At 40.9% G+C, this 16,424-nt stretch overlaps 1 protein-coding gene across 2 annotated transcripts in view; it reads right to left on the reverse strand.

The window, feature by feature from the left end:
- The window catches only part of pde1a (phosphodiesterase 1A, calmodulin-dependent), a 46,516-nt gene that overhangs the window by 3,239 nt on the left and 26,853 nt on the right, over positions 1–16,424 (reverse strand). For both annotated transcript variants that reach the window (XM_063005397.1, XM_063005398.1), the window contains 10 exons: positions 12,061–12,174; positions 8,969–9,151; positions 8,113–8,179; positions 7,681–7,797; positions 6,794–6,934; positions 5,702–5,802; positions 3,165–3,290; positions 2,841–2,942; positions 1,979–2,099; positions 147–228 (listed from right to left, as the gene is read on the reverse strand). In XM_063005397.1, the coding sequence (XP_062861467.1) occupies positions 147–228; positions 1,979–2,099; positions 2,841–2,942; positions 3,165–3,290; positions 5,702–5,802; positions 6,794–6,934; positions 7,681–7,797; positions 8,113–8,179; positions 8,969–9,151; positions 12,061–12,174 (1,154 nt within the window). The remainder of the gene's footprint in view (positions 1–146; positions 229–1,978; positions 2,100–2,840; positions 2,943–3,164; positions 3,291–5,701; positions 5,803–6,793; positions 6,935–7,680; positions 7,798–8,112; positions 8,180–8,968; positions 9,152–12,060; positions 12,175–16,424) is intronic.

The raw sequence follows: 16,424 nt of genomic DNA on the forward strand, positions 1-16,424 counted from the left end.
AAAAAGACAGATAAACAGACATACATACTGACAGACAGACAGACAGACAGACAGACAGACAGACAGACAGACAGACAGACAGACAGACAGACAGACAGATAGATAGATAGATAGATAGGCATAAACGAAGATAAAAATAGACATACCAATTTGGGACTGTGCTATCATAGTGGCTTTACGATCACACAGTGGAGAAAATGGCAACCCCAATTCTGCTTCCTTATCACCCTGTAACACACACACACACACACACACACACACTTGAGTTAAATAAAAAAATAGAATCAGAATATTACCAGGGAGGTCCAATAGGACCACCTATGCACAAACATCAGGACTGAGGAAAAGCTTTTACCCGAGCTGAACCAGATGCTAATAGTCTCTGATAGCTCATCACAATAAAACACTCACTATCTGAGCTGTGCACAAACATGTCTGCATTTCAGCTGCGCATATCACATCATCATACACACAATTAAATCACTACCCAAAATGCACTAGCTGCACTAGTCTGATTCTGAATCATTTCTCATTTGTAAGGGGGTGGTTGCTTTAAAACGAGGCAGCAGATCTTCTAGTCTGTTTCTGTGAAGATAATGAGAGGAAACGAAGAGCTGAAAACATAACTAGTGAACAAAGAAAGACGTAATAAATGAAAGGAGGAAACTAACAAAACGAAACAAGAATGATAGAAAATAATAAGACGAAAATGGGAAAATAAAGATCAAAGCAATAAACAAATGAGCAGCCCGAACTGGAGCTCAAACAGCGCTGATAGCGTGCTGAACGTGAGCGTCCTACCAACTGTGCCAGCTGCTGTGTAGACAAAGGCAAAGGAAAGACGTCTAAGCTCAGGAAAAAAAACAAATGAGATAAAGATGGGAAGCAATGGGAAAGACGTTACAGGGCAAGGTTAACTAAACTAGCTACGTAACCCACCGGCAAGTAACAACCCAAAAGTTTCTTCAACACTGAAGTAGAGAAAGCTTGAGAGGTTTTTCAGGCAACCACAAGAAACTCATGAGAATTTTATGAATGTCCCCAAAACAAGCTAGAGTTTATTTGTTTATTTAGGATTTTAACATCGTTTTTTACACTTTTGGTTACATTCATGACTCATTCATGACTCAAGATTCATCAGTTCATACAAGGTTATATCGAACACAGTCATAGACAATTTATTGTCTCCAATTCACCTCACTTGCATGTCTTTGGAATGTGTGAGGAAACAGGAGCACCCGGAGGAAACCCACATGGACACGGGGAGAACATACAAACTCCACACGGAAAGGACCAGGACCTTCTTGCTGTGAGGCGACAGTGCTACCCACTTAGCCACCGTGCCGACAAGCTAGAGTAGCACGTTTTATGTCTGTAATACAAGTCTGGGAAAAAAAACCACCCTGGTTTTTAAGTACAGCACAATATAAGTTGTAAGAAAGTCTTATCGAGAGCCACAGAATGTCCAATTTATTAATGTCACATTGTCCACATAATTGCATACTAAAGTATTGGGACACACCTTGTTATTAATGGATTTGTGTGTTACAGCCACAACAACTGCTAACATGTGTAATGAATCAATTATATAAAGGAATATTAGCTGCTTCAAATTCATGTTATGCATTTTCTATTCAAATTCTGACCATCTATAATTCAAGCAATTGAGGGTTAAGGGCCTTGTTTAAGGGCCCAACAGAGGCAACCTGGCAGGGGTGGGGCTTAAACCAGGGATCTTCCAATTACTAGTCCAGTATAGATACATAATGAGCTAATAATGCTTTGTATAAAAATTAACATGCCTTCAACTTTGTGGCAAAAGTCTGAGGACGTACCAAAAAAAGTGAAATAATCCTAAGCTATGATTAAGGGGGTGGGGGGTTACTATATTAATGCCCATGGTTTTAGTAAGCTCATTGGCAGATGTCCTTAACTATTGACCATATAGTGTACAAAGTGTTCATTGGTGTGTGTGTACCTGTCTGAAGAACTCCTCCATCAAAGCCTGAGTCCAGCGGTAGTGCAGGTTCCAACCTTTAGCTGGGTGGCTAATGTCGGCAGCGTGCAGCATTAGAGACAGAGCTTTAGGTTTGTCAATCCTGTCACACACACACACACGACACACACACACACACACAACACACATGCACGTCATAGCCCATTCTTACCAACAGATGTGAATAAAATCTCTTGTATACAAAAGAATTCAGACCCTTTCCTGTGTTACTCCACATTGTGCTCAGGTGTATCCTGTTTGTTGTGATTTAATTTCATTTATAATCACAGAGTTCACGGTTCAATATTTACATGCTTTTGATCAGGACATTGCATTCACAGTTCATTACTCCCACAATTAGATTCATTTTTACATTTCTGGCATTTAGCAAACAGTTTCAGACACCAAAGTGACTTACAATTGCAGCAGTATACAATACAGTAGTTGAGGGCATTGCTCAGGGGCCAAACAGTGGTGGGGCTTGCACCAGCAACCTATTGATCGATAGACCTGTGACTTAACCGCAGAGCTACTACCACAGATAAATAATGTAACTCAACCATTTGATTTAATTGAATTCATGACACTAAATCTATGTCATATTCCTACAATTCTATTTGAATAATGAATTGCATTGCGTTCTGGTGTAAACAGTGCAATCTGCCCTCAGGAAACACTGAGAACACAGCAGAAATACAGAAATACTCTCATCAACGTGCCTATATATCATGGAATATAACTGCTCGACTCATTCATATACTCATTAAACCTGGATGTGATGCACTAAACCACAATGTATGTTTACATATCTAGTAGAGTGTGTGTATGTGTGTGTGTGTCTTACCCCTCTGGCTGCTGTAGTGAGTTCCTCATAGTTTTGATCTGTTGGAAGTGGCAGGACATATCCGTACTCATCACCATCTCCACCACCAATGTACGTAGCTCTCTGTTCACATAATAACATTTCTATCAAAGTTGATCAGTCACTTATCAAAGTTGATCAGTTTCAACAGAAACACTATGCCATGGGAGCTTGGGAGCATTTTACAGTAACAGAATTATACTGACAGTCAAACAAGGTGGTGGTGGTGCGATTGTGTGAGGGCGCTTTGTTGCATCAGGACCTGGAAAACTTACATGAAAAATTATAAATAAATTTGACTCTCACCTCCAGTCATCTTTGGACAGGTTGATCAGAATGTTCATTTCGTCCTCCTGCATTAGCCTGTAGGCGGCACTCACATGGTGGTTCTCCAAAACCGACCGGTCGTTATACAGTATAGCCACTTCTGACCTGCACCAAACACACACATGATGATCATCGCACGCTCACAATGAGAGGAAAAGAAACAAACATTTTTGCTTTTACTGCAAATATTTACCACACATCGACACACATCATGTGAGCAGGTGTGCTGTAATGATAAAAGCCACACTGTTAGTAACAGCAGTGTCTGGGTTTGAATCCCAGTCTTGGCTCACAAATACAGAAGGTAATTGGTGTTTCAAGAACCTAAATACCGGTGGTGGGGCGGTGGCAGCCTCTGTCCCAGGAAATGATGGTTTAAGTCAATTTTGTATTGTTTATCAGTTCATTATTATACAAAATGTCCCAACTTTTCTGGAAATGGAGTTTGTAAATAAGAAGTAGAGTACTTTTGAGTTAACATATCTAAAAGTAAAACCCTACTGCAATTATTCAGTTCATCAGGTTTGAAGAAAGACAACCAAACCCTCAGTCAAGTATAAATGTGAGAGCATCATGATATAGATCAGCTTCTCTTTAAATAAAGCATTACACATCAACAGATAAACATGATGAACCAAAAGTACTAAGACGTATTAGAAAATAATTTTATCTCATCAACCAATAAACTACATGTGGATATTTTGACAAGACAACAAGCCCAAACATAAAGCCACAATGTATTAAGGCTGGTTTCTAAAAAAACTCATGAAGGTGCTTGCATGGCTTACATGTTTCATCTTTTGGAATGCAAAAATGCCTAAAAGGAACTATTTTATGTATTGAAAGTGTACTCCCATTCAGGTCATGTGATGGAAATGAACCTCCATCAATCATCCTTTTATCTTCAGCAATGATGTTCAGAGAACAGAGCCTAACACCTCCCGAAATTTTTTATTGTACCATGATAGCTCTTATCTCCACTAGGAATGAAATCCTCAAGAGAGAAATGAGATCAGAAGAGCAGCAGGATGAGGTTCACTGGACTGAGTGGCTTCTGAGAATGACATCTCAAAAAGAAAACATGCATTTTCATCACAAATGATCCTCGACTCTCTGCATGTACCGCCTGGATAAAAAAGCCATTTATATAAGGTTCAGAAATCATTTCCATCCATTTTATCGTGAAGATAAAGGTCATAATTCTGCATTTTTCAGCTCCTGATGCAACAAGGTGCAATGAGACTGTCTGTCGTTGAATAGTCGGGAGTCAGTCTGCATTTATTAGTCTAGGCGAGCTAAAGACCATCTGGCAGGAAACCAGATCAGCAAAGCATCCAGTGTTTAACACTAAAGTCTGTAGCATCTATCTGGGCCCCCTTTTTGTATTTATGGCACATGCATAAACACTATATGAGTTTGTTGGACATCTCATTTCTAATTTGTAAATAATACAGAGTGTCCCAAAGATTTTGGAGGGTTTCTGTTGGAATTTGCCATTTAAGTAAAAAGAATGTTTATGAGGGCTGGCAGTGATGTTGGCCTCAATGGCAATCCACATTTTAATTCATCCCAAAGGTTTCAGTGGGGTTAAGGTTAGGTGTCTGTGCACACCAGACTTGTGAAATTACATCTTTATTGATCTTTGTCTGTGCACAAGTGGATACGTCCTACTGAAACAGAAAAGGGACTTCCCCAAACTGCTGCCACAAACTGGAAGCATACAATGAATTTATTTATATGATTTCTACACCTGTTGGAAACTAAAACTCTAAAAGTTGATATTGGTAACGAAGGGGTGTCCACATATTTTTGACTGTGCAGTGTACTACACTGTGGTAAAAATAACATCAAATTGGTTAAATCCCAAATTATAAAAGGTTGGAACAGAAAGTAAAATACAAAATTTGTCACAACACGGGCATCAGCAGGAAATCACCCTGGAGGAGCGAGCTCACATTTGGTCCCATGCTGGGTGCAGGCTGCACCAGTTGGTGGGGTGGAGTACCACTTGTTTATTGCCATCCTCAGATTGTTCTAGGTTCCTTTCATCTTGTTAAGACAACTTGGCTATCGCAGGCACTCTGAGCAGCTTGCCATGTTGTGACATCCAGTTTTCATTTCTGCTCGATCCCTTTTCTATCCAGCTCTGGATGTTTTTGTGTTTTAATTTTTTTTATTTGTTTCTCTGATTTAGTTATTTAGGCCACTGCTTTTCCCTTTTTGCTTATGGCTTTTTAACCACAGTTTTGTTCTACCTTAGTTAAGCATGTTGAGTTCCTTTTTTAATTGTTGAAGGTGCAGGGCTTGAACCTGGCGACTCATACCCCTTTGATATGATATGATATGATATGATATGATTTGATTGAGAGGGATGACCCGTCCTGTTACACTTGCCTTACAGAGAATGAGATTTTTCTGGATTCTCTGAACCTTTCCACATTATTGACAATTCCTTCACAAGGAATTTGGCACATAAGTGACACAAAGTAGCGATCCAATAAATGCTGTGTTCATACCTGGTTTGGATGTGAAAATTGTTGGTGGTTCCAGTGTGTTCAAAGTCGTGGATAGCAGCAGCAAACACCATGGCCAATATTTCCAGTTCGGTGAGCCAGTGCTGAGAAACAAAACATAACAAAGCACTGAAAACATCATCATCACCTACTGCAGATATCCTCAACCTGTTTCAGCTAGTAACACCATTTAAAGGGTTTAAAGCCTTTATAACCTCACCACAATATCACTCTAACACATTATCAGTTAATCTCCCACAACCCCACTGACAGATCAGATGTCCACAAGTGTGGTCCTGACCCAAAGGTTGAGTACTGATACATTTTAAACTTTAACCAGGGTGTAGCTGTCACACTGGCCAGCTGGGAGGCCTGGGGGGACAGAAAGTGTAGTTTTCTCTGAACTACCCTTCAAAGCATTCCCTGCACCTCACCTGGGGGTAACACTTTAAAAGCATACCTCTGACTCCCTCCCTCTGTCTCCCACAGGCTCTCGTGCTATAGTTTTCACCACATGATACCAAACTGTGTCTTTTTTGACGTCACTTTGCACAGTCATGCTGGATCAGGGCACGGCCTTCTAAAAACACCTGCCACAATGTTGAAATCATAACATGGATTTGATTTACTTATTTTATACCTTATGTTAAAAAAGCATGTGGCTTAAAGACCTTCTCTGAGTAAACAGATGTGCCCATATATTTTCGCTAAGGTTTAAAATAAAATTAGATATAACACAAGTCACCATTACTAATCAACTAATTTGTTTGTTTGTTTATTAGGATTTAAACATCAAGTTTTCCACTTTTCGTTACATCCATGACAGGAACGGTAGTTACTCATTACACAAGATTCATCAGTTCACACAAGGTTATATCAAACACAGTCAAGGACAATTTAGTGTCTCCAATTCACCTCACTTGCATGTCTTTGGACTGAAACCGGAGCTCCCGGAGGAAACCCACGCGGACACGGGGAGAACATGCAAACTCCACACAGAAAGGGCCCGGACCGCCCCACCTGGGGATCGAACCCAGGACCTTCTTTCTGTGAGGCGACAGTGCTAAAACTAAAACAGCTTTAATGATTACTCACCATAATGCCAGTATGGAGCATCAGATAGTGTGCAGTTTGAGTAACGTCGGCAGCGTGGATCAGGTTGTGGTAAGGGTTTTTGTGTTTGCTGTAACCCACCTCCAGAGCCTCCACAAACGCCACCAGAGAAGACACAGGTATCTGCATGATACAACCATTCCACAGAACACACACACTTTTATAATGTGGAAATCTGGTTAAAAAAGTTCAAACCTCATTAACAAAGAGTCGAATACACTTATACACAAATATCCTCCACACCCACGCTGAGGAATCTGGGATCTAGAGCTGCTCTGGATTTAGGATAAAATAATCAAATATTTTTCAATCATTAAATGAGCTGCTTGTGATGATTAGTTATTTGGATTATGGATTATGTCCATGTGTGATATTTAATCACTGTAAAAGCAAGCTTTCTAACACCCTGCCTCCAATTCAAAGCATTCAATTTGTTACTAAATCAGAGTGGTACAGCAAATTTAGGCTTTACTGTGGAAACGGCAGGACTTGCACCGAATTCCATGCTCATCTCAGATAGAGCAAGAAATTTACATTTCACGGAGAAGCAAACAATCAAATCAAAATGATCTCCTGTCTCACTGACCACAAACCAAGAACTCAACTAAAGTACTACATATTTTGGCCACAGGCAGAGCACAAAGCATCATTGTTATTATTATTCTTGTTGCTGTTACTGTTAACTGTTGTTTAATACTGTTGTTAATATTTTTAGCAAAATCATCATCATCATGCTTTTTGGTTAAGCTACTGGGCCGGTAATCAAACCATTGCCAGTTCAAGTACCATCGCAGCCAAGTTGTCACTGCTAGGCCCCTGAGTAAGGCCCCTTATCTTGCTCTTGAGAGTGTATTGAGAGTATCACACACCCTGAAGCGGTTAATCAGGTCGTATCTGGTGAGCAGCTCGTACACCAGGAACTTCAGAGCATGTTCACTGCTGGCCTCTTGAAGTGTGAAGACATCGAACGACCATTTATCAACATCCTGTAACCACAACACATGCATGTTCAGATACACACACGCACATCTGGCACACAGCCACAAACATACACTATATTGCCAAAAGTATGTGGGTATGTTGGACATCCTATTTTAAAATTATAGGCATTAATTATAATTAATATACTGTATCTAATAGACCCTTTCAAGGTAGATTCTACTCAGTTGGAAAGCCTTTCAACATTATTTTTCAGTGGGTCTGTGGGAATTTGTGCAAATTTAGCCAAAGGAGAATTTGTAGGGTCAGACACCCTTAGATGAGACGTCCCAGCATAACACATGATGATTTGAGCTGAATACCTTAAGAGTGAGGATTACTGCTGGTGGGTATGTCAGGCCAGCCATGTTTGATGTCCTCCTGTACATCCTGTTAAACACACACACACACACACACACACACACACACACACACACACACAGAGTCAGCGTCTTGTTACAGTGCAAAGATAACTGTATAGGTTACAGGGTACACACACTGTGCTCAACAGAATCAACAAAGCTGCAGAATCTGTGTATTCTATATGGCCATAAGTATGCGGACACTCCTTTAAGTAACTAAGCTTCAATGTTTTAGCCAGACACATTGTTAATGTGTGTAAGCAATTAAATCTAATTAATTATATACTTTCAACTTTTCCTGTTAAAGCATGACTGTGCTGCTTTATCCTGGTCAGGGTCACAGTTTCGGTAACACCAAGAAATACTGGAAGCAATGCAAGAATACCGGGGCAATTTTGTTTAAAAATTTTTTGTTAACAAAGACTTGAGCGAGATGGTGGGTCCTGAAAAACTGGGTTAGATTTCTGCTTTAAAGCTTTCTGCAGGCCACTGGAGTTATTAAATATTTTTAATATAATTTTAACATATAAATTACTTAATGGACTAATTTTTTACACCTGTTAGGACTGGGTGTGTCACATGTTTGACCATTTAATGTATGACCACCAGGTGATTAAAGTTACTGTAAGTGGTGCACTGCCACCATATTAAAGCATCTCAAAGAAACATAAATCAAACAGTAAGCCTACATCTGATGTCGTTTTATTTCATTATGGACTAAACTCCTTCAGAGCGGACACCGCAGGAAGTCCTGTGTGAGTAATGCTGCATGAAGTGAATCATGCAGTTCTGTTCTCCTGTCACAAACATAAAGTACCTTTCCACAAAAATGCCGGCCTGTACGGCGTGGACGATGCTGCGGAACCGTGGTTTCTCCTCTGGGCGCCGCCGCACCACACCCATCTTGCGGGTAAAGGTGGACGCCAGCCAGTCACGCACCTCCATGGGCACCGAGTCAGCCTGGATATCGCTGAGCTCATCCTCCGTGTCCAGCAGGCGTCTGCAAGAGAGAACAGGTCAGTTTAACGATGCTAATGTGGTTAATGAAAAATGGATGAAAGCTAACAGCCTGACATTAGCATTATAAAGATATGTTAATTACTGGGAAGTGTCGTTCGTTAACTGATACACACTGACATTTATTTAAGCTCTCGTTTAAATCACGAGTCTCCGGATCTAAAAAAATCCTGTTGGTCCAATTAGTGGACAGAAGACTGTGTAAAAACCCAAACTACACATACAGATTATTACAGACATTTGTTTCTTTGACAGATACACAATATGGCCAAAAGTATTTGGACACCTGACATGAGCTTGTTGGACATCCCATTACAAAAACAAATCCTATTAAAATTGAGTGACCTCTATGTTATCTTTTCAGCTATAACAACAGACACTCTTCCCAGAAGGCTTCTCACAAGACTTTTTGTGCCCATTCCCTAAAAAGAACAGCTGGGCACTGATGTTGGTCAGGAAAGCCTCAGTTGATGTTCCAGTTCATTCCAAAACTGTTCAGTGAAGCTGAAGAGTTTCAGACTAAGCACAATTTATTAGTCAGTTTAGCTTCTTACTGGTTTGTCATTGTGAACACAGCCAAGGATGTGTATCATGCCAGGTAGCCTAGCTTTGATCCTAAAAAAACTGTTAGTCTTGGCATTACTAATATCCCTTGAGAGAATAGCTCTCCTCGGCTAGCATGGGGGTGGTAAAATCTACTCTGGCTGAGGACAGCCTCAGGCTAGCACATGTGAAGTCTCCGGCTGCTTCTCTGTACTGGAATGCAAAGGATTCCAGCAAAGAGCTTTAACACAGATAGTGAAACATGACAGGCTCTTTGTATTCTATTACTGCTGTGCTTATGCCAGCCAGATGCAGTGGCAATGCTAAGGCTCTATGCCAGGTCTCTACACTGGTGAGCGAGCATATTCGACTCTTAATAACCACAAACCTGTAGAAGGAGTGTTTCCCAAAGAAATATATCATCCAGATGACTAAAATAAGAACATCTACGATCGTAATGATCATTACCCTGATTTTATGAAGGAATCTTAGCCGAACAGGAAATCTGAGCCACGTTACCAAAACATGTGTTCAGTTCAGCCCATCTAATGAGCCTAAACTGGTCCAAGCTGCTGCCATGGCAATGCATGTTTCTCAGCAGCCTTCATTAAGGGAATGTGTTTCACTAAAACAGCCAAACACAAAGTCGCTGGAGTCTCAGCTAAAAAAAACGAGAAAAGGAATCACAGGGCAGAGATGAGAAGAGAAAGAGCAAAGGCATGTCATCACACCAGTCCTTTCCACCCTCACATCACCACTTTCTCAACCCAAACCAGTAAAAAACATCTCTCCTATCTCCAACCTTTCTCCAGAGGGAGCTTCAGAGAGCAAGATTATGGGTAATCCAAGCCAGGAGTGGATGAACACTGCAGCCATCTGATCATATTCCCTCTCTCTCTTCTCTCTCCCACATGCCTCTCTGATGCCTCTCTCTCAAGTCAGACATCATGGTAAGATGATGAGATGGAAAAGCCCTTGTTCATAAGTACAGAGGCTCTGAAACGTGGTGTGGTGAGTCGAAGAGGCAGTGATGCATAACAATATATTAGCATGAAAAAGTCATTGCCCTTCGCCCCCTCCCACCCTGCCTCGTTTGTTTCTGTGATCACATATTTGTCACACAAAATGATTGCAAGTCGTTAAACAAAGGATGACATAGCACAAAGACACTATGGAAAATGTCATAACACAACAAGAACAAGAACCACCTAAAATCAAGTCTACAGCTTTCAAAAAAGGATAGACCACAGTCAAACGAGCAATCTTAAACATTGCTATAAGCTTAGAAGCTACTTTGGAGTCTTCTTTCCTGCAAGGTAAAGCAGTTACAGCAGTATTTGGTCACAGAGAAGTCAGAGAAATCTGTGTTCTATCATTATTACTAAAGAGGAATCTGAAGGCAGTGTCACTAACCTAAATGTCGTTATAAAACTTTCTGTACCAACCAGTTACTGTTGAATATGGAAAGTGGTATCACATCATTCAGTTACAAGAACAAAATAGTTGCAAAGATAATTAAAATCCCAAAACGTCAGTCCGTCTGTAAGTATGTGGACATTAATATAAACTTGGTCCTTCTTTGTGGATATAAAGGAATCACATTACTGGGAAAATGTGGGCGTCCTTACTTTATTTATTTTATTTATTTATTTTATTTGTATAGCGCATTTTACAATAAATATTGACTCAAAGCAACTTTACAGAATCCAGGAATGACAGACCAAAAACCCCTGAGGAGCAAGCTGAGGGTGACAGTGGAAGAATACAGGAAGAAACCTTGAGAGGAACCAGACTCAGCAGGGACCTCCATCCTCCTTGGGTGGATACTTTGCCAGGCAGGTTTTCTGCTGCACCATAAGTTTGGAACTTCCAAACAAACAATACTCCCAATGGTCCCTAGAAAGGTTCAAGGACTTGGAAATCTTCTTATACTTATTGTCCTTTTGGTGTAATGAACTGATCTCCTCTCTCAGCTTTTGTGAATCTCTGTGTGGAGTTTAAATAACACATCACAGCTAAAGCAAATAAAGGCTGATTATTGAGTCCTAATAGATTAATCATGTTGTAACCCAACTTTAGGTCCTACAGACTAGCTGTAGGTTTTAAGACCATCAGTATTATGTAGTGGTTGATTAATTGTGACAGCTAAATCAGGCTACATATAAAGGTTATAAAACAGCATTTTTTTAGTGAATATTTTTAAATGCAACTGTAGCATATAGCATTCACTTTGAGACACAGCATCATTGTTTTTAAGAAACATCACTTAGAAAAGTCTCAAACCTCAAATCCTTTACTCAGACACTTTAAACATCTAATGAAGATCCAAGCCTTTTAAAAAGAACTCACCTGGTTTCATCAATGTAGACAGCTTCCAGCACAGAGGCAGCATATTCGATGTTCTTCCTGAGATCCACCACATTCACCTCACCCTTTTCCAGCTGCTTAACCAGACATCTTAACCTGGAAGAAAGACAACTAGGTCAGACTCGTACACAAACATTCAGATCAGACTCATATTTAGAATATTAGATTTTTCAAATTGTAGATTTAAAAGACTTGGTGGCAAGTTTTATCATCTTTCTGACATTTTTGCTCCTCTAACCATCAATCTCTCTGTGCATTGGGAGCAAAACACATGTTCTCTTTCAGGAATGTTCTCTTTCTTTCTTTTTTTTTGTTTATGAATTTTCTTCAATTTTTCTCCCAACTTTTAGCGCATCCAATTGCCTGATTGCATCATGCTTCCTCTGCATTAATGCAAATCCCCGCTGTAAATAAGGAGAACAAAGCTAACCCCCTCCGACACATGGGCAGCAGCCGTATGCATTTTTTCACCTGCACTAGGCGAGTACTAATGCCCTGTGTACGGAGAGACACACCCTGATCAAAGCACTCCTTCCCCGCCCCCATGCAGACGCCATTAATCAGCAGCAGAGGTCGTAGCTGGAGGCCCTATCCGGTTTACTACTACCACAGGTCAATCGTTGTTTATGTGGCCGCTCAGTCCAGCCGGATGGCAGAGCTGAGATTCGATCCGATGTATTCGAGATCGCAGCTCCGGTGTGCTAGCGTGTGTTTTACCACTGCGCCACCTGAGAGGCCCAGCTCTGACTGTTTTTAACTTGTTTTAATGTGTAGCTGTTTATATAAATCAACATGTTTATCTTATTTCATGTGTGTATTTGTATTCATTTTTTTATAGTGTTAATTTTAAGTGGATATTTGCACTGGAACTATAGTGGTTAAATACACACACACACCCCCCAACCCCCCTCCTGATCTATATCATCATATTAGCTACAGTTATTGTATTTAGACCATCCGATCACATTAAAACACACCCGGTATAATGTAACATCTGGACACCCCTGCCCAAACTTCATGTTTTGTAGAATTTTCGGATTTAGTTTTCTATAACTACTGAATTAAAGATATTGATATATTAAAGAAAATTAACAATGAAAAACAGCTTCCATGTGTCACATGGTACAAATGGTCTACCAGCCTCAGGATAGAAACCCAAACACAAACCCAATCTTGTAGCACAAATCCACAGAAAGCTGATTTTCCAATCAATTTCACATTTCAAAGATTAAACCCGACTTGGTTCTTGAGCCGATAGGATTTAAAGTCTGTGCTGCCAATAACAGAGACATATAAGACTCAGACGTCTCCCTGTGTCTGCCCCTAACCGAGCACAGAAAAGCACTATTGAACTTGTTAGATCAACCAATAGCATCAGTCTGATCCACATCTATTTCCTGTCTGCTTGACATTGACAAAGCGAACAGGATGTGAGTGTGCAGAGAGACCCCAGCACGGTTCAGCTCGGTCCATGTGATCACTCACATTTGTGCCGGATTCATCAAGTGCTTGGTTAATATCTGCTTTCAGTCATTAAGCAGATACACTAGTCAGTGTGTAGGTGGTGCGTGGGTTTGTGTTGGATGAGTGTGTGCAGTTCTTATGCAGCATCGTGAGTCCTTATAGAAGTAAAGCAGCAGCAGAAACAGCGTGTGGTCATGACATGTGGTGTATCGATACCACTTCACACCCCCACAGCAGAATCTCTCTGGAACGTCGGAATGATGATCAAAAAGAAACGCAGTTTTTACACATTTACTAACCAAAAAAGGACAACAAAATGTGAGCTGGTATTAAGGAGAAGCCAATGATACAATATACACTGACCAGGCATAACATTATGAGCACTGACAGGTGAAGTGAATAACACTGATTATCTCTTCATCACGGCACCTGTTAGTGGGGGGGGGTATATGAGGCAGCAAGGGAACATTTTATCCTCAAAGTTGATAAAATGTTCCCTTCCCCCCCCCAAGAAAGTGAGTGAGTGTTATTTTGTGGAATTGTATGGTATGCCAAGATTACAAAGCAATTTTATTGTAGATCTCAACAAAGTGCTAATATTATTAATATACAACAAAAAAAGAGATAAAACTAAACAAAACCGCAATCAAAATAATAAATCCATGTGCTGCTTTTCCAAGATGAGAGTAACCTACTGTCAACTAAAGAAAGGGAAGTCAACAAATGGGCTGGGATTAAAATCGAATAGCTGCTAAAGCTCCTAGACAAATTCAGCCCCATGAACCTTTATGAAATGTTAGAAAAGCTTTTTAATCCCTGAAAGCTACAACTGAGGTTTATTGAATTAAAGAACAAGATAAACTGTAATGGGGCGATCACCTTAAAGTGAGGCTTTAGATTTAACTTCTGCTAAGAAGGAAAATAATAATATATAGAAAAATAAAACCAGAAACTTTAGAAACCTGTCTGAAACTAAAATAAGTCACAGCAGGAAGGTCCTGGGTTCGATCCCCAGGCAGGGCGGTCCGGGTCCTTTCTGTGTGGAGTTTGCATGTTCTCCCCGTGTCTGCGTGGGTTTCCTCCGTGAGCTCCGGTTTCTTCCCATGGTCCAAAAACATGCAGTCAGGTTAATTGGAGACACTGAATTGCCCTGTAGGTGACTGGGTGTGTGTGTGTGTGTGTGTGTGTGTGTGTGTGTCTGCCCTGAGATGGACTGGCGCCCCGTCCAGGGTGTTACTGTGTACCTTAATTGCGCCCAATGAAAAGCTGGGATAGGCTCCAGCACCCCCACGTGACCCTAATGGGATAAGCGGTTAAGAAAGTGAGTGACTGAGTGAGTGAGTGAGTGAGTAAAATAAGTCAACAAATACACAAACCAATCAAAGCAGCTTGAATTGGGACCAGGACAGTACTGATGGAGTACTAGAGACAACCCGGAGGGCGAGACAACGGGATGAAACTCATCCAGCTTCTCAGTCCAGCTGCAAGTTACAACCCAAAAGCTTTTCAGGGACAGAAAGAGAGAAGTTTAAAAAACATGTAGTGCTAATGCAGAAAGCTCTGCTTATTCAAAGTTCTACCTTGATTTTTAGGCTTTCAAACTTGTGCAAGTCAATGCCATTAAATTTGCTTGAGAAAAGTGCCGCACCAGTGGGTAGCTTTTGTTTACTCTGCAATTACGTGGCATTATCGAAATGACGGGGCCTTGCTTCACTGCTTCAAGCTGTAATTTAACAAAATTGCCACACTTGGCTGCAAAGAGCCATTTCATACTAATCCCCTGGAAGATGTAAGGAAAAAACGTCTACAGATACATGTTTTATCAAAGTGAATGCACAGAACGCTCTTCAAGAACCCGACAAAACATTCAAAAGAAGTGCTAGTGCTTCCAATATTCTGGATATATCATGCTAAAGATCGCTATTGGTTATGCGTGTGCATCACCAATCAACTGGTTCCAGTAAATTCCAGTAAAATGAATAAAACACAACAGACAAGTCATTTTAAGCACAACGCTAAACACTACTGTATTATATGCCCCTCTGGCATTAAGATGTTTGTTTGTTTGTTTATTAGAATTTTAACGTCATGTTTTACACTTTGGTTACATTCATGACAGGAACGGTAGTTACTCATTACACAAGATTCATCAGTTCACAAGTTTAATATCGAACACAGTCATGGACAATTTAGTGTCTCCAATTCACCTCACTTGCACGTCTCTGGACTGTGGGAGGAAACCGGAGCACCCGGAGGAAACCCACAAGGACACGGGGAGAACATGAAAACTCCACACAGAAAGGACCCGGACCGCCCCACCTGTGGATCAAACCCAGGACCTTCTTGTTGTGAGGCGACAGTGTTGGCATCAAGAACAGTGCTAAAGTGCATTGTGGGATTGGACACGATGTTGACACATGGCAAGACTTGTCTGGAAACCAAAAAATCAAGTCAAAACAGCCGCCTATAGAGGAGTGCTCTGTGTTAACATGTCTTACACACACACACACACACAGTCTCACAGCTAAAGATGGACCTCACAGAAACAAAAACAACACACAGTGGGTGGAGTGGAGCACAAGTCTGTCCGGTTTTAGCCGCATCCAGACTCTTTCCACCCACAGAGGAGGGTTTTGCACCGTCCGCTCAGTATGATCGGTCATCAGGGACATGTCCCAATCCAACCCGCTGTTCTTTCCTTTCTAAATCCAGGACCACAGAGGATTCCAGAGCTTTCCGCTGTATCCACCTAGCACAAAATTGGACAACGGCAGCTGTTTTCCAGAGGGGATTTTTCATTTCCACAAAGTTAAAAAAAAGGCAACGTCCAATTATTTTCTGAGCGATGGGCTAACATTAGTTCCCTCGGTCTGAGGAGTGCA

Source organism: Trichomycterus rosablanca, chromosome 12, assembly GCF_030014385.1.
Source record: "Trichomycterus rosablanca isolate fTriRos1 chromosome 12, fTriRos1.hap1, whole genome shotgun sequence".
Taxonomy (NCBI): domain Eukaryota; kingdom Metazoa; phylum Chordata; class Actinopteri; order Siluriformes; family Trichomycteridae; genus Trichomycterus; species Trichomycterus rosablanca.